Source organism: Apaloderma vittatum, unplaced genomic scaffold (genome assembly GCF_000703405.1).
Source record: "Apaloderma vittatum isolate BGI_N311 unplaced genomic scaffold, ASM70340v1 scaffold23119, whole genome shotgun sequence".
NCBI classification, from domain to species: domain Eukaryota; kingdom Metazoa; phylum Chordata; class Aves; order Trogoniformes; family Trogonidae; genus Apaloderma; species Apaloderma vittatum.
Genome location: NW_009736130.1, coordinates 1 through 24,370, shown reverse-complemented (window position 1 = coordinate 24,370; position 24,370 = coordinate 1). Strand labels below are relative to the sequence as shown.

At 39.2% G+C, this 24,370-nt stretch overlaps 1 protein-coding gene across 1 annotated transcript; it reads right to left on the bottom strand.

Moving 5' to 3' along the window:
• Window positions 1-1,487: 1,487 nt before the first annotated feature.
• On the bottom strand, window positions 1,488-19,705 carry LOC104279544 (geranylgeranyl transferase type-1 subunit beta-like; the record flags this gene model as incomplete). The annotated part of the gene is made up of 4 exons (XM_009876862.1): window positions 19,638-19,705; window positions 19,168-19,286; window positions 10,803-10,870; window positions 1,488-1,639 (listed from the first exon to the last, which is right to left on the bottom strand). Coding segments are annotated over exons 1-4 (407 nt in total), but the record flags the coding sequence as incomplete, so codon positions are not given.
• Window positions 19,706-24,370: the final 4,665 nt, after the last annotated feature.

Sequence of the window (24,370 nt, the reverse complement as noted above, 5' to 3'; positions counted from 1 at the left end):
ATGTTCAAGTGTTCAAACCGATCCCTAACCCCGTCCTCCTCAACCAAGGTCAACTCCTCCTTCATCCTGACTTCCTCTGGGGCCTCAGGGCTCTGGGGCTCCTGAGGACAGTCTCCAACAGTATAGACAGAGGCAAAGAAGGCATTCAGTAACTCTGCCTTCTTTCTGTCCTCTGCCTCCAGGGCACCCACCTCATTCACCAGAGGGCCTACATTGCCTCTAGTGTTTTGTTGGCAATGTATTTGAAGAAGCCCTTTCTGTTGTCCTTCACCTCCCTTGCAAGATTTAATTCCAAGGAGGCCTTAGCTTTTCTAATTGCCTCCCTACATTCTCTGACAGCAGTCCTATACTCCACCCAAGTGGCCAGCCCTTCCTTCCACAATTTATATACCCTCCTCTTCCACCTGAGTCTGCCCAGCAGATCCCTGGTTTATCTGTCTTAATCAAGACTAGCTATTTATAACAGGATAACAGCAGAAAAATGTCTCTTTCACTCACTGAGCTTACTTGCTTTTTTCATCTGTACAAGGTGTTAGCTCAAGTTCTGGCCTTCAGACATCCTGCCCCTCTGGGGCAGTAAAAGTGGTTTTCACAGGTATGAAAACGTCTGTCACACTAGAAACTGACTCCTGCCAAAGTAACAATTCTATACCAGTTCAAAGAACTGTCCCTATAGGGGCTAGCTAGTACTCTTCAACAAGAAATACAAAACACAAGATCATGTTTAAGAGTTATCAGTCTGTATTTTAAAAAAAGTCACAGGATACAAACAAGGAGAAGAGGTTAACTGCATGTAGCTTATTACTGTAATCAGGCAAGATGACAAGCAACCATTTCAAGATGCAAGTAGACTGGGAGCAACTCCTTCCTTTAAAATACAGTTTAAAACCAAAAAATGGTCTGACATACAATAGGAATGCTTGGAGCAATGGAACAGGCACCTCTGCATGCTTGAAGAAACTGCAAACTATAGTAGATCAACAATTACATGTGAATGTATACATGCTATATTAAAAGATGTATGCAAAAATGGCAGATTACACAATGAAGTTTAGTAATACTGTACTCTTTTAAAAAGTAATATGTAGGCTAATTCATCCTGTATATTGATATGTTGAGTTTTCAAAACTAAACAAAGCCCATCCAAAGCAGAGCAAACATCACAGCGGTGCTTCAGAACCCTGCAAAAAACCAGAGATTATAAACACAGAAAACCTCACTTACCTTAAGGGCAGAGCAGATAAATTGCTATTCTCAAGACAAAGGAATCTATTAACTTTCCAGTAAGAAGCATATAGAGTTGTAAGCAAGTACTGTCATTCTCCAACATGAAAGCAAATCTATATATAAAGTGCTGTTCAGTCCTGTAAACTGGCATGTGTTCTATGACTGATACTGGTTACTCACCAAAGCATCTTAGGTTTCATTTCACATTTAGATTTTCTACTGACCTCCCAGATAGTTGTAGAATGTAAAATATCTTTTACCTTCCATCCTCCAGCTGGAGAGCTTTCAGTCCTGCCAGTATTGCATCTTTATTTACTCGACTTAAATCATCTCCAAGAATAATGAGACATGACAGGCCTGTGTAAGTCATTGCTATGTGCCCACTATCATAGGGATGAGATATACCTGGACCCTAGGAACAAGGGGAAGAAATACAAATATCAAAACATCATAAGACCTTCTATTACAGGCAAGCATTAATTTTTCTTTAAAGATCAAGAGGAAAACAAAGTTATTTTCCCTCCACTTACTACAGTTAAACTGAAGGCACCCCCCTTAGCTATTCTAACCTAACTAAGCTATCGCACAGCTCTGCTGCCCTTGTAAACAGCTGGTCAGTAGGGAGTTTTGGAAAAAAAAAACCTTTGCCAAGAGTGACATTTATGCAAGAGTTAAGCAAAAAGATGGGACGTGCTCAACTGTATCCAAGTTCATCCTGACACACCACGGGCATTAGCTTCCCAGTAGCTGGGTGAGCACTGTTAAACAGCCAAATCTCCAGAGGTCCCTCCAACAAAGATTTTACAATCTAATGATCTACAAGTAGAAGGTAGTGTGCAGGATTATTAGCAATCTCTCTGTCAATTGATGCAATACCAAATTAGCCTCTCATCTACTTTCATCTCTATTCAAAAACAAGAAATCAGACCTTAAAGTATTTACATAACAAATAATGTCAACTGAGAAGCTAAAATGAGAGTTAAATGCTGACTAGTCACATGATATAAATCACAGTAATGGTCAGGGGACCAATAAAGCTGTGCTGGAATTACTATTTTTCCTTCTGATCCTTTATAGGCACATCCTGGACTGTACCACTTCAGGAAAAGAGAAACCACATGCAACAAGTTGACTCTGGATACTTGGTATGTTTCAATTTGGTGCAACTGGAAGACAACTATTTTAAGTAGGATGATAGTTACTTCAATACTGAATAGTAGAGACAAGAAAATTTTTAAATTAGGCATTATTGCCTAGTTGGTTGCCATCTTTATTTTGCAAAAAGCAGTATAAAGCCAAATCTATGATTAAGTTATGTGTAATACATGTAATTAACTCTGGCAAGTCACATTTCCTTCCAAAGCCAAAAAGCTTTGCTTCTAATAAGAAACTGGGAAAAAATTACTTATTACCCATTAGACAGTAAGGGACTGTTCTCACACTAGGGAATCAAAGACAGCTGGGAAACGGAGATGGAAATCAAGGTCAAAGTGATTGCAGCAGCACCAAAAAAGCCGGAGCTACACACAGAGAAAGCAAACAAGGCTGAGAGCTGCACCTCCTCTCCTTCATTTCCAGCCCTGGGGTCTCTGTTGAGCAGGGTGCATAAGTCCCAACAGCTCCCACTCCTGCTCCTGGAGCGCCAGTGTTCCCACCCCTATTTCCTGCCCATCGCCCAGCCACACACACAGGATCAGAGTGGTGGAGGCTGGCAGGGACCTCTGAAGGTCACCTGGTCCAGCCAGCCTGCTCAAGTGGGTCACCGAGAGCCAGTCACCCAAGACCATACCCAGATGGCTTTTGAACGTCTCCAAGGATGGAGACTCCACCATCTCCCTGGGCAACTGTGCCAGTTCTCGGTCACTGTCCCACTGAAAAAAAGTGCTTCCTGATGTTCAGAATCTCCTGCGTTTCAGCATGTTCCCACTGCCTCTGATCCTGGCACTGGGCACCACTGACAAGAGCCTGGCTCCACCCTCTTTGCACCCTTCCTTTACATGTTTATACACTTTGACAAGGTCCTCCAGAGCCTTCCGTTCTCCAGGCTGAATATTCACAGCTATCTGCCCTTCCTTGTAGGAAAGGTGCATCAGTACCAGACAGACTTCCCCATGGGGCATGCCACAGACAGGCAACAGCTGTGCCCTCAAACAACTTAGAAAAAGCTACTGCAGTCATGAAACACGATGACAGGCTCTAATGCCAGAAGGAACATTTTGGCCTATCATACCAGTTTGAGGAATTTTAAATTTAAGAGAAACAAAAAAGTCTTCTCATAATACCTTCCCCTTAAAAATGTATTATAAGCAGCTTAACCCTTGTGATGCATCAGCTTGTTTCAAATGTAAAGTTCTGGTCCAAAACCCCAGACGTACAGGGTGATACAAATTTGCTCTGACACAGAGACATATTAAGTTTGATGTAGCTAATTTACACTTAAGCAAAGACAGTCTTTATTCTAAAAACTAAAATCTGAACCAGTTCTTACCCTAAAAGTATTCTCAATATTCCAGTTCTGTAGCTAAAGCTTCTTACATATTTTGTCAAACAAAACACAAGACACACACCAGTCAATTAAAAATACATGTAAAAATACACCTGATAGTAGGAGCAACTGTTTAGAAGATGTTCCAACAGTTCCCAGCAGCAACTACAAAGAAAACTAGGTTTCTAAACATCTACATAATTGAAGTTAAACCATAATGAAAAGAACACTTAATTTCTTCCTATTTGGAACAATCCAGAGTAGGGGAAGTGCAGAAGATGCTTCTGCTGATACAAATCATTGAAAATGCTGGTGCCTGCAAATCAATGATAACTGTTTACTACTAGTGATTGTGCACTTTTATAGGCAGTTCATCTCCAAATCGACACCGACATCAGGAATAACTGAACTGTGTCAGACACAGTGAAACAGCTTCAGTTTACATTTGAAAATATTATTTCCAGAGGAAGATTACACTCACTAAATAAGGAAGATTTACTCTAAGGATACTCAGACTTGGTTTTTAAAACTGTATTTATGACAACTCTACTCAAATGTTCTAACTACTACAAACATTTCTGGATATACAAGAAATTTTCTAAGGCATCTACAGTTCTCAACATTGTCCTTCAAAAGACAATTTTTCATGCGGGGTCTACATAAAGTAACTGAAATTCCCACTTCACAAGATTTTTTTTTTCTAATTGTACTTGTCTATATATGCTAATTCCACATTGTAAAGGTTTGATAGTCTACAAACATGCTTAAGTAACTGGGCCCTTATTCTGTATTTCAGTACTTCTGTTACACTATTACTTGCTGATGTAAAAATAGGCTGCTGACAAAGTGTTAAAAGCACATAAGCTGCACGTTCATGAGACTAAATAATATCATCCTTACCACATAAATTGCACTCATCACTACAGCACCTGGATGATGTACAAATTCTATGTGTACTTCATTTTCTAAGTATTTTGCAAGTCTGGTGGTTTTAATAAAGTGCATAAACCATACGTGTATGGTGCATATCAAGCAATAGTGCTTGCATACACACAATGATGAAGTTCTTAGCTGGACAAGTATCACCATCTGACTCTGTCCCTGAACATCAAACGAGTATTTACATACAAGCAATGCAGAAAAGACTGTTGAAAAGTCATGATGTGGAGAATCAAAGACATGGTCTCAGCATTCAAGAACAGGTGCTCACAGGCCACTAGAAGAGCCAGTGGAAGTGACAGAAGGTCCAACACACTGGTATGAAGCCAATGTCTTGAGAACATCTGGTTTAGGGCCAAAAATCTGAAAAATGTGGCTAATATTTCAACAAAACTAAATTAAACACAGAAGGATCAGAATCAAATATGAGGTCACATAGGAATTACTACAAGGCAAACTCACAGATACCAACATGATGTTTCATACATGTAATGTAGGATTTTGGAAGCTTTTGAGAGTCTAACAGACCTTTGTTTACCACATGTGGTTTTTAAAAAAATAAACAAAATGGATATACTCATTCACCAGAAGAATAAAAGAAGAGTAATATATTTTCTTTGCTAACAATCATTGTTCAAATTTTAAATGTACCGGAACTCACTTTATCTTCTAGGTTTCATGTAATTACTTCAAGCTTACTGTGATACCACTTACCAAATTTTATGTTGTACCTACACACAACAGTACTTCACACACTAATGCAACGGAACACCTGAGCCAAAGCAACAAGATGTCTTTGAGGCAAGAACAATCAGAATAATTGGACATTTTGGACAAAAAGAACAAAACAAAAAATCCCCACGAAGCTACCCAAGAAAACGACTTCTTTTGGCATGAAATTGAGAACCCATAAAATTCGTAGAAACTGTCCCTGTGACAATTTGATATCACAAAGCAGAACTGGAATGGCTTCTTCAAGCATAAAATATTACAGCAAGTCTCAAAGGTTTCATAAGGTAATTGCTCATACCTCTAAAATTCACACAGCTGGGAGAAAGTGTTGCTAAACTGCCTCTGCTCTGAGAAGACAAAGTAATTCAGACATTGTGGAGAAATTTGTCCCAAATTTCTTGTAGTCAAAGCATCTAATTTTTAACTGGCACCCTCAGGCTTGGTAGACAGAAGTTTCTTTTTTTAGTTCTCTATTATGAACAAAGGCTACTTTTAGTGACTAATGTTAATCTAATTCTGCATCCTAGACACTGCAGGCTAAAGCAACAGCAGCAACTAAGCAAACTGTCATTTCAAGCACAAAAAACACTGCTGCTGCCACTACCTGAAATGGCAAGCTTCCTGGGGCCAAGGACAAGGAGATGCTGAGAAGAAAAGTTATTTTAAGAATGTCAGAGGTTATATCTCAAAAACTAGCAACAAGAAAGCTGTTAAATTGTGGAGGAATTGTTAAACACTTGGGCTATGGAATCAGGAGAAATACACCTAATGCAGTCAGGTTATGTCGACACGAAGCAGTAACTAGCAGTAGTGGCTCTGGTTCCCACAGCACACATGTCACAGTTTGTGCAGCTCTAGTCTGGCTCTGTGGACTGAGACCGCTAATGGAGAGGTTGTTTGGAGTGCACCTTCTGGTTCACTTTCATTTAAAAAGAGCCCAGTTTGTGGATCTCGCCCTTTTGCAGCAAGCACGTTAAACCACTCTCGTAAGGTGCTTCCTACTTGATCCGAACTAATACACTAGTGCAGATATACTCTGGGAAGAAAACAACAGGAATTTAGGCAGGTCCTGTTCCCTCTATACACTTCACTTTTTGTGATCACTACAGCTGGTAGGTCACACAGGAAACTAACTCGGATCTCGGCGACAGAGTACAACAGTTCTGCTCTATGGGTGGTACACCATCAAGTCCTCCACAATTTAAGCCTTCCTTAAAATAATTAACACTTAAAGATGCAAAACAAAGGAAAGCTTTAAGACACTTAAATTTGGTTCAGTGATGTGATAATGTTTCCTACCACACTTTCCAGAACTGCTACAAATACAACTTATGGTCATCAATAATTCCCGATAACCACTGCAGAGGAGGCTAAGAAACTCTCTCTTCAGCAAAAGCATGGGCAAGATCTCCCCAAATACTAATAATGAATGGTACTAAACACATACTTCTAACAGAAGGCAGAGTCCCACCTTCAAAAAACTTTCTTCCCACACCCAGCATCATTGTTACACACATGAATTGTTTCAGCCTTAAGAAAAAACAATGTTGCCTCTGCAACACAAAACAGATATTTTTCTTTTTTTTTTTCCTTTTTATTTATTCCCCCCAAGTGAAAGTATGTTATTAACCACAATCTTTGGCTTTCAACCTAGCCCCTAAAACCAATTTGTAACACTTTTAAGAGACTGAAGAGACCTAGGTCCATCTGAAACTCAAAGGAGACTACTCATTCCTAAACTAAAAGGCTAGTTTAAACTCCAACCCACAAAGACTACAGAACCCAAAGTAATTTCAGAAAATAACTGTTATCTAATTATGAAAGATTCGTGCTTAAACACAGTGATAGAAGTAGCACTCAATCTTCACTTACAGTGAAGATCCTTAAGTCTTGTAAAGTCCACGTCTGGTGCACTGGTCAAGTGGAGCTTCACTTTTGCTACAGTTCCAAAGAGCTGCACAGACACTACCATCAAATGCTGACCTGGTAATGGCTGAAAAAATCCACACATTCCAAACTAAACCCATGAGCTATCCGGGTAACATTTAAGGAAACTGGGAATGCTAACATATCCCTTGCTTTTCTCTGTTATTTTTTCTATTACTTTGAAGGGTCCCTAGTGACAGAAGAGACTTGGCTACATCCAGTATGGCATTTTCTCAGAGTTCAGGAATGAAATCATTGTAGGGGCATGTAGTAAATAGTAACTATCAATGCAAATTCAAAACACTTACAGGCTTTTTCAAAATATTATTTCAAGACATAGGTTTAACAGAACATTTTTAAATGAAGAAGAAAAACTACGAGACCTTAGAAACAATCCCAAGTCACATCAGTGAATTTCCAAGTCTTTCTTTTTGTGAGTTATTTCAGAACAGTTTAATGCAACAATGCTGGAAATACTTTAAACCTTTGTATGCCAATAAATCAAGCAGATCTGAACCCTCTAATGCAGGTGCGACGAAAAAAGAATGTTCCTTGAATAAAAGGCATATCCATCTGTAAACAGTTTTCTAAAGATAATTAACTTGTATCTAATTCCACAGGTTACATGATTCCATCTCTTTGTCCCTTCTGCAGATTGGCTAACATATTACGAGACGCTGCAACACATTTTCCAGAAAAAGAACATAGTATGAAGCATGTACTATTGGAAGTTGATAGCTGAATTAAAAGATCAAAGTACTGGGAAGGAATAATGATACTTTGCAGATCTTAGGGACTTTTCTTCAGAGGCCTTCATGAGATCTCAGAACTATATCCAGAACCCACTCTTCAAGCTTTATACAGTGAGGAGGATTTGAAAAAGGTTCCAAAAAGCATACACTGATTTAATCATGTATGGTTTAGGTTTGAACGGACCTTAAAAATCATCTTGTCCTAACCTCCCTGCCATGGGCAGGGACACTAGGTTGCTCAAAGCCCCATCAAAACGGGCCTTGAACACCTCCAGGGAGGGGGCATCCACAGCTTCTCTGGGCAATCCGTTCAAGAGCCTCACCATCTTCACAGAAAATAATTTCTTCCTAATATCTAATCCAAATCCATCCTCTCCTTTCACTACACTCCCTGATAAAAGAGTCCCTCTCAAAATTTCCTTTCTTTTTGCCTTTAAGTACTAGAAGGCTGCTATAAGGTCTCGCCAGAGCCTCCTTTTCTCCAGACTGAACAATCTCAATTCTCTCAGTCTGTCCTCACAGGGGAGCTGCTCCAGCTCCCGGATCATTTTCATGGCCCTCCTCTGGACTCACTCCAACAGGTCCATGTTATTTTTATGCTGGGGACCCCAGTGCTGAACACAGTACTGCAGGTGGGGTCTCACCAGAGCAGGGGGAGAATCACCTCCCTTGACCTGCTGGCCACACTTCTTTTCATGCAGCACAGCATGCAAATGGCTTTCTGGGGTGCAATTACACATTGCCTGCTCATATTCACTTCTCATCCAACAGCATTCCCAAGTCTTTTTCTGCAGGGCTGCTTTCAATCCATTCTCCACCTAGCCTGTATTTGTGCTTAGCACTGCCTGGACTCAGGTGCAGGACCTTACACTTGGCCTTGTTGAACTTCATGAGGGTTGCATGGGTCTACCTCTGAAGCCTGTCGAGGTCCCTCTGGATGGCATCACTTCCCTTAAGTGTGTCAACCGCACCACATAGTTTGGTGTCGTCAACAAACTTGCTCAATCCCACTGTTCGTGTCACCCACAAAGACGTTAAAGAGCACTGATCCCAATACTGACCCTTTGGTAACACAACCTTTCACTCATCTCCACTCAGACATTGAGCCATTGGCCACAACTTTTCAAGTATGATCATCTAGCCAATTCCTTATCCATCAAGAGGTCTATCTATCAGATTGATGTCTCTCCAATTTAGAGACATTAAGCACATGGCACAGACATGAATCTTTGAAGAAACATGACTGACTCACTTTTATTGTGTCAGTTTGATAAAATTAGGTCTCAATTTTATAACACTGTTAGGCCACAATAACTGTCCGACGGTCTCTGCTTCTTTAGGCAACTGTTATAAAAGACAATCATTTTCCTTCCAAATATTCTTTTTCTTATGCAAGTACACTGGAATTGCCTACTATTCTGTCACCAACAGAGATTCCAAATCGTTTCAGGTTTTAAGCATAAGTTTTCCTTTTTTTCCTTAAAGCTCAGCAGGTGGCTGGATTGCCAATGAGGTTAATTCCAATTAAAACAGATGATGAACTCATCCTGCTACTACAGTGCGAGCTCACTGCAGACACCATCTGTAGTGTTAACCAGGATAAATACTGAAGCAAACCAAAAGACAAATTACTTTGCCTGTCACATGCTACCGTAGCACCCAGTGCAAACATGCAAAAAAACCCTTTTCAAAATTATTTCTCCCTTGTCAGAAAGAGCTACCTACGAACATTACTGCTAAAAGTACTCAGCTGACTTGCTATGCAGAGAGGCATACACAGTTATTACCCCAGTGCAGATTAACATTCCCACAAGTTATTCAGAGGCATAAGAATTATGCTTTTAAGAGTAAATAAAAATAAGGTCAAAACAGGCTGCTGTACTACTTTCATATTGAATTTAGTTCAAGTATTTTTACACTTAACTACAGTCCTTAGTGGATCAGATGTCCATTCTCGCTTTCAATTTCAGATCTCAAGATTCATTCATACATTTACATTCAAAATCTTGCTATCTGTCTGCTACAACACTCAAATACTTGATGATAATTTAGCTCTTCCAATTTTTCATCCACTCTTTAGTGAGATTTGACTCTTCACTCTCAAATGCAGGACAGAACTACCGTATATTTCACACTTCTTCCTGCACAGGGAAGTCTCTACTTCCCTCTTTCAACTGTATCAGACCTTCTGCACCATCTTTAGCATCTCTGCTAACCTCCCTTCTCTCTTGTATTAAGGTCACATTCTTTGCCAATACAGATTTAACTCTCTTGAACCTCATTTCCACAGGCGTCAAAGATCCTCTCTTATGGCCACAACAAACCAGAAAGAGCAGAGCCTTGCCTAGGTTTCAGTGGACATCAGGTGCAATCAAAGAGTCATGCTTTATTCCAGGAAGAACATGTATTGCAACAGTTAACACAGAGCTGTTCTGCCCTTCTCTACCAGGTGATAGTTCTTGAGTTAGAGAAGTTTCCCTGCTTCAGTAACAGATCACAGAAGATGGGAGACTGCACTGAGACAAGCCATAATTTGTATGGCAATTTCTTCACTGCCCTGGGTACCATTTTAGTAGGGTTTTTATGCATGTTTCTTAAAAGCTCAGCAAACATTTCAGTGTATTTACTGTGCAAAAATCCCTGCCTTCCACAAGATCTGTAACTATGCAGTTAATATTATTAAAAAGATACAAGATCATTTATTGTCTAATGAATATATTTCACACACACACTTAACTGACCTTGGAGGGATTGAATGGCATCCCTAAATATGAAGAGCCTCTGAATCCACAGCGATTCAAGTTTGATCCTGGAAAAGATTAAAAAAAATAAAGACTCAATTAACTTGCTTTGCTGAAACACTCACTATAAACCATAATTCTCTAGTCAATATCAAGACCTGTTAGTTCAACACTATTCACAGTATTACTAGAACTTGCATGTGTCCTTCAGTTTGTTACCACTCTGATTAATAAAAAACAGCAAACAAAGAAAACTACAAGCAAATTTGGTAATGCTGTAACAAAAAAGCATCAGATTTTTTTTTATTTGCTGGAAATACAGTGTTCATATCAGCACAGAATATTCTTCCATGCTCACATAAAAAAAGAAAAAGATTGCTCCCCTGGAAAAGCACCCAGAGATAACAGATTTTTTTCCTCTCTGGATTCCTGCCTGGTAGTACCGTCTGTTCCCAAGCAGAATTGTTTTTAGATACTCTGCAACATGTACAAGGACAAACAAACTGTAGTTTTAACCTAGCACCAACCCAACTCAATACTGTGAAGTAACTAAAATGATGTGAAAGGTAAACTTTAAACTGCAACCATTTTCTTACCCAAAACACAGACAAAAGAACATAGCAGCTATCACTTCTGTTAGTGATTCAGTATAATTTAAAGGTGTCACAGTACCTGAGCATGCAGTATACAGAAGTATGCAACACACTTGTCTAGAGTGAAATGCAGATTTGTAGGACTCAAATCTGCATCTACATCGCAAAAAATCCACTACTTTACTCCTCAGGCTCTGAAAGCCCAAACCTGAGGGCACTGTAGTTCAATAGGACTTGGATGCTCTTAAATTCTCTCCCCTCGCTTTTCTTTTTTTCAGGTCTTCGGCCTTTAATCTAAAAATCCTCATGAGGATTAGGGAAACCTAACAAGGATAGTCATAAATCTCTAAGTCCTAAAAAACATCACTATGCAATGTGGTCTATCCGTTTTGCCGTCATTTATCAGCACATTAGCTTCTGATTTTAAATACATCTTTCACATATGCAATATTTAAACTAGAAGCTTTTACAAGTCTAAGTATTCCAATGCAGTTAAGTATGCCAGTTTCTGTATCAGACAAGGTTTGGATCTAATCTACATGGAGTGAACGAGCTGCAATTCTCCACTTCCGCCTCCTTTCAGTCAAAAGTACTCTTTAATGATTCTACAGGTGTAACAAGGGTTGTTTCAACCTGCACTGAAAACTGCCCTATAGCCATGCCCACAACGAGAAAACATAAAGAGTATCTGTACTTGTAGACCAAAAAAAATTGTTATAATCTAAATCCTCTCAGCAGAGAAAATCTGTCTGTTAGCTACTGGAGTCAAATACTGGCATTTCAAGATGCAACAGGTTCTGGAAAGCACAATAAATATTAGTCTTAAGGACTAAATTAATTTAGAGTCCTGAAGAACATCCCCCAAAATCATCACAGTTTGAAAAATGATACAACACGAATGAAACAGTAAGAGAAGAACTAGAATTCCTACCTCTTAAATACCAGATTTCCTAGGTCGCACTGTGGAAAAATCACGATTCACTTAGCTCATTTTCAGTAAAAATTAATCTCTGTCTTAAGTCCTTAAGTAAACTACAAAATGACATTAGCATGGAAACCCTTCATCTAGAAACAGTTGCTGAAAATGAAAATGTGCTACAATTAGGATAGATCTGCTAGTTGCTAGATGGAAGGGTTCATCCCAGAAAGACTGATCCCCATCACTGGCTTTTTAGACTGTAACTTATAAATCATTATTAAGGTAGAAATAGCAGCATGAAATCTAAGTGTGTTGTGCTGTTAGCGAGTCACTTTGACTGGCTTCTGATTTGACAGCAATCATGCAGAAGAGGGCAACAAAGCTGGTGAAGGGCCTGGAGAACAGACCTTACGAGGAGCGATTGAGGGAGCGGGGTCTGTTCAGTTTGACAAAGAGGAGGCTGAGGGGGGGATCTCATCATGCTCTACAATTACCTGAAAGGACATTGTAGAGAGGTTGGCTCTGGTCTCTTCTCACAGGTAATTAGGGACAGAACCAGAGGGAATGGTTGCAAGTTGCAGCAGGGCAAGTTTAGGTTGCACTTTAGGAAGAAATTCTTCACGGAAAGAGGGGTCAGACACTGGAATAGACTGTCTAGGGAGGTGGTTGAGTCGCCACCCCTGGATGTGTTCAAGTGTCGTTTAGATGGGGTGTTGGGTGATATGGTTTAGGGGTGAACTTGTAGTGTAGGGTCAATGGTTGGACTTGATGATCCCAAGGGTCTTTTCCAACCTGAACTGTTCTATGATTCTATGAAATCAGGATCTATCATTCCCTTTAGCTATTCAATTTTCATGTAATGTTTTAAAAGTTTTCTTTTACTACAAAACTGCTACCAACTGAAAAACAGCATCAGTAATCCTAAAATGGTGTACTTTAACTCCATTGCCATCACTGATTTAAAATCTGTTTTGACTCTTTGTGTCAGTGACTTCCGATCTCTCAACCTAGACTTTACACACTGGCAAAAACAGATGAACAGCATGGTTCTTCAGTGTCCTTACTAGTGTATAATCCTTAAAGGCTAATTTTATACCTTTCTCCGAACAAAAAAAATATTGTAATTAATGTGTATGTAACATCCTAGACCTTCAGCACTACAAGTCAAATGCTAGATTTCTATTTACGATTCTTGAAATAAAAAATAGAATGCTGAGCTGATAAAGGAAGTGTTGAAACAGGAAGTGAACACCACTCATTTCAAACTAGACGACACTGGCACACTGACATCATGTCTCAATTTTTTTTTCCCCAGCTTCCTGTGAACATACAAGTTCAAAACCAAATGGGAAACACTGTCTTTCAGTTCATGTACATCACCTCACCTTCTGTGAAGCCAGTTTTACTATTTTACTGCAAAGTACTTGTACTTCTTATCTTATGTAGTAGCTTAGTAATGCTAATCAAACTCTTACCTGCTTTCCTGAGCCACAGCCTGTCAGAATCAGAAATATAATTAGAAAATAAACATACCCCAATTAAAAGGATATGATCACAGTTTACACCCTCAAGTGATGATCATAGTTTACACGCTCAAGTGATGAGTTCGCTGAAGCATCCAGTGCAAATGCAGTTATGGAATGGTACCACCTAGTGGTCACTGTTGCACCAATTCCCACATGACTACTGCAAGCTGAACAAAACACAACTGGAACATTTTCTCGCCTTTGATAATAGAACAAAAGAAAATCAACCTTTTTCTCAAATTGAAAGACTCCAGGCTTAGATCAAGAGCTGAGACTTTCTAGTGAAGAACACCTTACTCATATGTGTGTAGGCTAGAAAGTCCTAAGATGTGTAACAGAACTCCAAGCGATGACCACGAGTGTCTTATCAGGGGGCTATTTTGTTACAGACAGGGCATTTATGTTGTTTACCTTCTATGATTTGTCTTGCATGGGAAGACTGATAACTTTTACCACTACCTCTTCCCGTTCCGGTTAACTAGGCACTCCTCTGGTTCCAAAGCTTTCCTTATTTTACAAAGTATAGAGGCAAGCTTACATACATCATTTAAACCCTAATAAAAAAAAAATAAAAAATAAAAATCATAGCTTTAACACAGGCTGACACAGTTGGTACATCTTGACAAAAATTAAGCATAAGCAAATCCTACTGAACTAGGGCTACATATAATTATTCTTATAAATAAAATCACTAGAATATGTCATAAAATGCAAAGTTGTATTCTCTAGAATGGAAGTATATTTTATATCCAGATAAACATTTCAAATGTAGCCATTAAAGAAGGTCATGCTGGAGGAATACTTGTATTTCTGTTCAAGAAATTTGTTTTCAGAAAACTCACATGTAACAATGATCCTCAAACCAGTCAATGACATTTTATCCATTTTTTCCAGCACTGACACACAAGAATCATTATTACAAATCTAATCTTTGACAGAAGTCCATCTTACGTCCCTGGTGCAATGTAATGATTTTCATCATGCTATGTATGCTCTGTCCCCATGTGTTGCCTGGTCTAGTCGAGAGGTGTCCCTGCCCATGACAGGGAGGCTGGATTAAAATGATCTCTAAGGTACCTTCCAGCCTAGGCCATTCTATGATTCTATGATCATGCATGGGTCCTGGGGGTTCAGACACACAGGCAACAAACATATGTCTCAGCTCTCCTTTTGGTGCCATTTCTGAGTGCAGCAAAGCTAGTGAAGCATCCAGCAGCTGCACTACAAGATAGTTAAAATAAACTTGAAATTCTGTCTAGGTGCTGCTTTCTGAGAGGGAAAACCGTAAAGATCTGACTTGACAATCTTAAGAACAAGCAGTGGAAAAAAGGTCTGTTGCCAGCCCTTTCCCAACTTCACACTTTAAAAAGGAGGTCTTAGACTAAACACATATAATTTCTGATAAGGCTTGTAAAAGAGCACCAACCTTCTCAAAACAAAAAACAAAAAGGTTTTTTTTCAAGATTTCAACTTCTTTGTAAAAGGAAACACAGCGGAGTCTTTCTGCAGTGAACAAAACAAAACCACATACTAGCCATGCACCTAAGCAGAGCATTTACTTAAAGGGAAGGAGAAGTAACAATGCCCGAAATCTATGGTATATGAAGCCAAACTATTTTGCAAGTTATAGAAGACAACAGCCCTTTAAATAAGAAGGCAGCAATGAGACCAAGCTTTCGGCTAAAGATGGTGAGGTTATGTGCAAGGTTCAGCTGGTGTGTGACAAGCCATTCCCTCCTAACTAGAATTGGTATTGAGTCAGTCTCTAAAACACTTGAACTGAAATTGTTGCACCCCTAAAGGGCATTACTTGTTTAAATCACAGTTACAATAAACCCACAGAAGAATACAGACTATCCTGACAGATCTTAATCCTAGAGCATTTCGATTAGGCTCACAAGAGCAGTAAGATCAAGATCTCAGCACTTGGCATTCATGAGCTTCAGCTTCACATACAAATTTCCACGGCTACAAACCTCTGAATTGAAGTTTTATCAGCCATCAGACAGATCACATACCAACACATACAAACACGTTACCTAAAACTATCACAGTATATTTTGATACTCTAAGAAATACTCTAAAACACTAATTTCTGAACTGTCTACCAGGTTGTATAAAGTCGTGCTATTATGATGGGTTGACCCTGATCAGCAAGTAAGTGCCCACAGAGTCACGCATGCACTTTGCTCTCCCATGGGAGGGGAAGAAAACAGATGGAAGTAGAAAGACTCACAAAATGAGACAGAGATAGTCTGATGGGCGAAGCAAAAACACTGGGCACAAGCAAAGCAAAGGAAGAATTCATTCACTACTTCCCATCAGCCAGGCAGGTGTTCAGCCACTTCCCAGAAAGCAGGGCCTCAGCACACATAAAGGTTATTCAGGAAACCAAATGTCACAACCACAGACATCGTCCCCTTTCTCCTTCTTTCCCTGGGCTTTTGCTGCTGAACATGACGACAGCAGGTATGGAGTATCCATCTGGTCAGTCAGGGTCAGCTGTCCTGGATGTATCTGTGGGGGGAGAGGGTTGCAAGCGGGCTACAAAAACCCAGCCTTGATGCTGTGCAGGCACTACTCAGTGACAGCTGAAATATTGGTGTGTAACCAACATTGTTTCAGTCATAAATTGAAAACACAGCAGCACACAGGCTACTAGGGAAAAAATGAATCCTACCCCAGCCAGTACACCTACTGTAACAGTTACTGATAAAAATAAAGATATTAGATTTGCAGAGCATCAACTATCCTGTCTCACATCCATTGGAAAAAAAACGACTGTAAGGTAGCAGTACTTCTCACAATAATTTGAATTTGCTATCTCAAAAAGTGATTTAGATACATAAAAATCCACTGAAGTACTATGGATATGGAACCTTTAATGGGACAAACATTAACAGCAGAGAGGTTTGTTTTTCTGGACAGAATAACAGAAACCCTCTCTTCTCATTTTAGGAAAGCAGTCAGTGACAAAAAGAAAAACAAACTCCAGGATTCTGAAAGTTTTAAGAACGTTTTCAGTCTCAGAGACAAAATTAATGAAGATTTATATCAAGTACAATACAGTCACTTAAGGTAAGATTACTTGAATTCATCACTGCAGAAGCTACACCTTAAACAGTGTTTAACTGTTTAAAAATCAATTTTTCAAAGAGAGATTTATCAGCATATTTGTAAAAAAAAAAAAAGCTGCAATAGAATGTTTCTTTAAAAGCAGCACAAAGTTTGGGGTTTTGTTTTACCTGAAAGGATTCTGGTATATCAGGCTGTCAAACTTTCTCTTGAACTAGAGATGCAAAAGCATTTTGAAATCAAAAGCTTCAGTGCTCCAGCCTACCTGAGTGCACCTACTTCTTCAAATGGTCCCAAAGGAGTCAGAGCTCTACTGCTGAGACGATGCCAATTAACAGCTGCACACACTCAGGATTAAAAAAACAACACATTTTTCTGAAAGTAGGCATTACAGGAGGATATACATTCTCTTCTGCACATTTAGTCATCCAATATTCAGCTTGCTGCTATTGGCATCATTAACATTTCGCATTATCTACTGTCTGTTAGTAAAAACGGAATAAAAGTAATGCTTTAAGTTTTAGGGTTCAAGGGATCAGATGAAGTAGTGTTATTACCAAACGTGTATGAGAGTAAGAAAACGTTTTTATGGTGCCATATGAAAATGCAGGATTAGAGGGAAGTTTGCTCTTATAGTGAAAAGGAGAGATTTACTATTAAAAGTACAGAAGGTGCTACCAAAACCTCCCTCACTCTCCTATAGTTTTATGACGGAATGATAGCTAGAAAAAGGCCAAGCTTGTCTCTCAGCTTTGCCCTTGGACTGCTCGCCTCCACATGTGCATGCTGAGATTTATCCTGCCCTTTTTAGGACACTATCCCAAACACTGGCTAGAAGCCTCCTGGAGAATTACTGAATACTGCCAAAGAAAAACAAACAAAAAAGCACCTATGCTAATCTCTCGTCTTGCAAACTTTTTTATACTTTCAGAATACACTCCTGAAAACTGGAACAAAGATTGGAAATTACACAACTCCTAAAAACTTTTATTTAAGGGACAGGAACCATCCAATGATTAAAAATACCGTGGGAACAATTATGTGATCTAAACCCGTAATTTTCTATAATCAATCCTGGAATACAAAAAGAGAAAAAAAAAATCTATTACAACTAATGCCTGGGGTGGATCTTACAGTTTTTAAGTCTTGAGAATAAGAAAAGGAATCTTTTTATTCCTGTAAAAATCAAGCATCAACAATCTTGACTTCTGTATGCTTATTTAAAAAAAAAAACAAAAAAGCTTTTATTCCATAAAACTGCTTTTAGAGAAAAGACCTAATTTGTAGTATATAATTAGACTAGATATTACAAGGAAACACACATTTTTCTTTCTACCACCATCCAACTTAGAATGTCCATACTCATGATTTACAGATTGGCATCTGCAATTACCTTCCCTAGGGAGGACTCTGGAGCTATCCCCACACCAGCACTTACCATGCCAGCACCTCCTGTCATAAAGCAACAGTGCCTCGCCCACACATTGCTCCCTTCCACTCTCTCTACTGCTATTAGCCATTCACCTGTGCTGACACGAAAAAAATTGCAATACCAGCTAGACCACAGAAACAGCACTTCTCTGACTTCCATCAAGTAACCAGGGAAAGGATGCTTTCTGCGTGCTCCCTCTCAGCTTGGATCTGCTACGGACCTTCCAATCTGAGGACAGCTGGGACACAGCAACAGCATTACTCCTTCTAAAAACCATACGTAAATTTAACCTTCACATATCCAAGGGACCTATTTTTCATTTTAAAGCAGGAACTGTGTTTATTGTTATGGATTCTTAACCTTACACCTCCCATCCTCCAAAAACTTTTCCAAATAACTACACCTGTGCTCAGAGCTCCTGGCCTAGCTACCATTAGTGAGATTCAATACAATCAGTATTAGACTTGTAATACTTACACAATATATGCATTTCTTTTAGAACCAGTTGAAATATTTCTTTGAGATGCTTAAAGGTGCACCTTTATTATACTATTTTATACTGTCTTATTTCCAAATTGATTTCTTAGCTTCTTCTTGTATATATAAAAAAAGCTAAACTAATTGCTTCTTCTAGCTTTACTACCCAAGAGATATTTGTTTCTAGGATTTGCTCAACATGACTATCTGAAATTATCAGGACAGTGCTTCAAGAAGGTCAACCTTATATTTCATAAAAACCAAGAGCCATCCACTATTCCCCAGGTGAAAAGCAAAAGTAAAGATGTTAATATCAATTAAAAAAAACTAAAAACTCACTCACTGTCTTCTGTGGGAAGGACCTGCAGGGAATAAATCCATTCTATTATATCATCTTTGTTCACCACATCTAAGGAATCCAACATATCCAGACCAGAGAGTGCGAAAAACGCAATTGTCAACCTAAAAGAAAAAGATAAGACTTACACTTCCCACCATAAATATCATGGGGAAATTAATAAACGGTTGCAGCAACAGAAGTACAGATGAATTCTCAGCCTTTGACAGTGGTGCAACACATAAAACTTAGCTCAGAAATCATGAAATTTGTCTACTGGGCAAAATTATGGTTTTGTACTGTAAGTATTTCTCTGTCTCAACAAGGCTTTGCATATAAGCCACCCCTCCTTTTGTACAGTTAATGATACGCCAATTCAGACATTAACCTAAGTGTCTCCTTACCTGAAAAAAATACCACAAAGTAAACTAAGTTATTAGTGTATAAAGCACTAGTTCACTGCAACAATATCTTACATAAACAAATCTCCTAAGTCGGCAGTAAGCTCAAGGTAACCAGGAACTACAGTAAACCGCCTCTTCATGTGTCCCACACCAAATTTCAGATATTCAGGAGGTGTCAAACAGCACAGTTTCCTTTGTTAGTCACCAATGTATACGCATAGGCACACAGAATTAATTACTAACGACTTATCTCTTGTTCTTTAGTACAAATGAGCCTAGATGACAAACTTACTTAAACCTCCAAAATTATGTCAAATCCAAGCATCCAACACAGGAGTGAAGTAGCTCGCATGCTAGATGTCTTTCTTGCCCACAGCTGTTTCCTCCCATGAATGCGTGCTATTGTACCTGTTAACTAGCTCCTTCCTGAAGGGTTTTCATTTTACCTCGAACCATTGCTGTCATCTAGATTATTGCATGGCCCCTCAAAGAGTTGCATTACTTGTGCTTACAGAGTACCACAGCAACAGCAATGAGTTAGGAACTCAAGAGAGCTTGCCATGAGGAAAAATGTTCATGTAATGGTACCCTGGAATCTCTAAATCAGATTAAAATTATCCAGACTATAATTTGCCACCCACACTTCTAGAAATTCTCGCTCTCCTTTCACCAGACAAGACGACGGATTGTGAAACAGCTGCTACACTGGCAGAAACTACAGTTTAGCATGGTAAGGAAAACAGAAGTTAGTGCCAGTTTTCCTTACGAGACTAAGTTATAATTGCAGTTACCTCACAAGTTGAGCCACCTTGGCCATCAGTAGCAAACACCTCTGAAAATGGAGACAGACATGGACTGAAGCCTCTACAGCCACTTAACTTTCACATGTAGTTCTGTACCAGAACCACAAACAGTAAGACCGAAGAGAAAAATGGCGATGCAAGTCAGTCCAAAACACACATCTAAAGGAATTCTACTTAAAACACAGCAGCCAAATGACTATGCAGCAGACAGACGCTGATCTCAACACAGTGGCACTACCTCACAGGTGACATTCCTACCAGTGGGCTGACCAGCTGCTCTAGTCATCATGTGGCCATTCACAAGCAGAATTCCAGTCAACAACTTCTGTTGCAAAACTACTATAATCTAAGATTACATAGTACAAGCAGCGTTGAATAATAGCGACTTGTTAGGCTGGGGTTACCTGATTTTACACTATCTTTTACTCTCAGCTTTTGCATTGGCTTTCATACCACTCTTAGAAAAAAAAAAAGGCTTTAACCTATAATCTGTTTGGATATTGAACAGTAACATTTCCTCTTCAAAAAATACTTTCATGCAACTCCAAGATTCTTGAAAAAAAGATATTTAAAAGAGAATCAAACACAGAAGAGCATACAGCTCTACTACTTCAAGTATTCACAGCAGAAAGTGTAAACGTACTCTGTAATCACTGTTTACTGTGATTATTATAAATAAAGTTTCCGAGTACAGAAACACAAAAAAAAGTATGTTGCACACAAAGGCATTTCTATGTGTAACAAAAGTATTTTCTAAGCTATGACTACAAATTGTCTTTCAAAGTGCAAAATTAATACTTATAGGCTTGTATCAACTTTTGGCATTGATCAGATCTATGTAACCCAAAATTCTGACTCTGGATAATAACCCACTGTTTCAAGCAAAACCACCACTTCTGTTAAAAAACAAGGAATTTATTGTTCAGCTACAGCAAATCACCTCTTTGAAACCTCGTATATATTTTCTGATTGTCATAAACACACTTTTACTGACGCTACTTAAAGTCATTTTCACAGTATGTTATCCAGCTAAACTATTCCAATGAGGCACAAACAACACACCAACTTCATCACTAGAAAATGCTGTCCAAAACCACAAGACTACATACAAGACATACAATAAACGTCATCTATGTTTAAAAATACATGTATCAGATAAATTAAAAGTCAGTTAACATATAGTTAGGGTTAAGTTTGCTTCGAGTTGGTTCTCTGTGTTAACAGTACCAGCATGACTAAGTGTGATGGAATTAACATATGATGGGCAAGAATATCTGGCACCACTGGACAGAAACAGGTCCTACAGAGTCACCCAGATATTGCATCCTTACCCCACGCACTATCCTGCCTCACGGAAAATTAGCAAGCACGTTGCCATGCTAACCAAGACAACTCTTATCAGCACCTCAGCTGACACATACCATGAATCGTAAAAACTTTCCACAGAGGGCAACCCTTTGTAAGACAACTGCAAAGTTTGGCATCACTTTTGCTGTGTCTTTTCCTCATACCGTCTGCCACTTCAGTTACGGCATGTGTACTAATTTAGGAAGACAAGTATCAAAGCTTGACAGCTGAAATTTAGTTAACTGACCTACTGAAAGCCTACAAAATAGGAATCATTGATCTTAAGCGTCCCTCCCAGACAAGCAAGTAAAGAAAGACCTTTCTGCTGACAGATTCAGAGCTCTGCATCTTCAAGCATGGACAAAGACTACAATTTCTCAGAATTCAGAAAGGATTTGAAGTAACCAATTTGAGAAACTGTGTAAGCGTGCTACAAAGAGTACCATGAAGTACCACTATCTAAAAGAACTCAGAGACTAAGAGATTTGCATTCTTGCAAAGCCTCGCAGTACTGACAGTGTCTATGAAATACTATCAATCAAGTCACTTTAAAACTACTGTTGCTGATGCTGCATGCAGTAGCTACAGACAAAAATAATTATGATGGCTGTGAGCCATTCTGTTGAAAAAAGAATGTGGAATCAAATTTGTTACTGTATCTACTCCCTTACTGTCTGACAAACTACCACTTAAGTTAGAATTGACCAGCATTGTCGAAAACTTCATTCTCTGCCACCCTGCCTAGTGACAACAGATGCAGTTGTTTCTACTGCAGTGCAGTGAACCAAAATCCACTCCCTGACAAGTGATATATATAATTTATTGTTTTTTACAATTCTCTCTTTAATTGAGTTTCCCCATCTAATTCACTATGGAACTCCACAAATGCAGGAATGTAGGAATTCAGAATAAAAGGCTAACAGCATTCTTTTCTGCAGCAGTACCAGCTCAGAAGCCTTGCTGAGCTCAGTGACCTTGAATCTGTCAAAATGGCAAACTTCCTATCCTCAAAGTCAAACTAGGGATGATGCATTTAGGATTCAATCCCCAGTTTATAACTTGTTAACAGGCATGTATGCACATCTGCACAACACTGATCCAAAAATCAATGTAAGACAACAGAAAAACCATTGGCTGAGTAAAAATAACTTCAAAAAATGCATGCATTAAATGACGATTTTTATTCTAATTGAAGGCTTAGACTGTTCATTAGCCAAAAATTAAGGCATCCTGAAATAGTTTCAAACTGACAGTTCCAATTTTCAAAAACCAGTGGTTTTTTCAGCGCTGCACAGCAGTACTGGGCACTGGTATTGTGGTTACTATGACCACACATTCAATTTAGCTCAGATACCTCACTAATTTCTCAAGAGTTCTCAAAACAATCAGTGATATTATTCGCATTATTCAGCAAGATGGGACTCCATGCGAACTAGAGCCTCTGTTTCAGTTCAGTGGCAAACTCCAACAACTCAGCAACATAAGTCACACAACAGAGACGTCTAGGTTGTTAAAAGCCTCTGGAGACCACTAGTTCCACCTTCCGTAGAAGGCATGGCCTTAGATGAGATGACCCAGGACCCTGACAAGCCAAGTATTCAGACAGTTTTCCCTGATGGAACTCGTTCCCACAGCCTCCTGTCCTGTCTCTACTGCCCCTTGTGAAGGGTGCACCTCTATCTTTCTCTGTAACTAGTTACTGGGTAATGGAAGACTCTAATCAGATCCTGCCTCCTCTAGGCTGGACAAATTCCATTTTTCCAGCCTTTCTCTGTACGTCAGTGTGGCTTAGGGTTAGCCCTTTGCATTACAATTCTAACACACCTGCATGTCATTGTAACATTAATGCCTAGGAAGAGTTAAGAGTATAGCACGCCTACCACTGTCATTTAAAATAACTGACAGTACACAAACATCAACTAATTCTTAATGAATAAATTATTTGCATCTCTGAAATAAAAATGTTTAACTCTCCTTGTGAATACACAGTTTTATGTTACTCCACACACAGCTCAACATTACCCATACTAGTTCTCAGGTGGTTTTGCCAACTGCCTGTAAATTCAACTGACATAAAGCTTCACTGAGCAGGAAGACTTGATCAAAGCCATAAAGCATTCTTCAAGGCACAACTTGCAGGAGATGACACAGAGAAAAGTATCTGATTATTTCATTGGTTGAATAAAGAAGACATGTAGAGAATTCTATTACAAGTTCTCATCAGGTGTAGCTTGACAATCAAATTATTGATCCCCTTGTGCCTCAGGTATAAACCTTAACCAAAGAACCTGAAATACATGCATTCTGAAGCCATTACATTGACAAGTGTCCCTTTAACTCACGGTGAGGCACACACTTCGCTAGTATTTTAACTCTTACACTAGCTAATGAAGATTTAAACTATTTCTGCTGGATGAACAAGAGCCTTCTGCACACCAACTTCAAGCTATGACAGGCTTAAACTGTTCATTTTGAAATTGGCTTCCAGGGCGGATTAGAAGAGGGGAGAGTAGGTCTCAGAACCGGCTGCAAGGACCATCACGTCTTCCCGCCGTGGAAAACGTGACCGTTTAAGCGAGCACAGACCAAATCCCAGCATCGGCTCCTATTTTCGGGAGCTGACTTTTTTTTTTTTGCTGGTGGCCAGATTTAGTG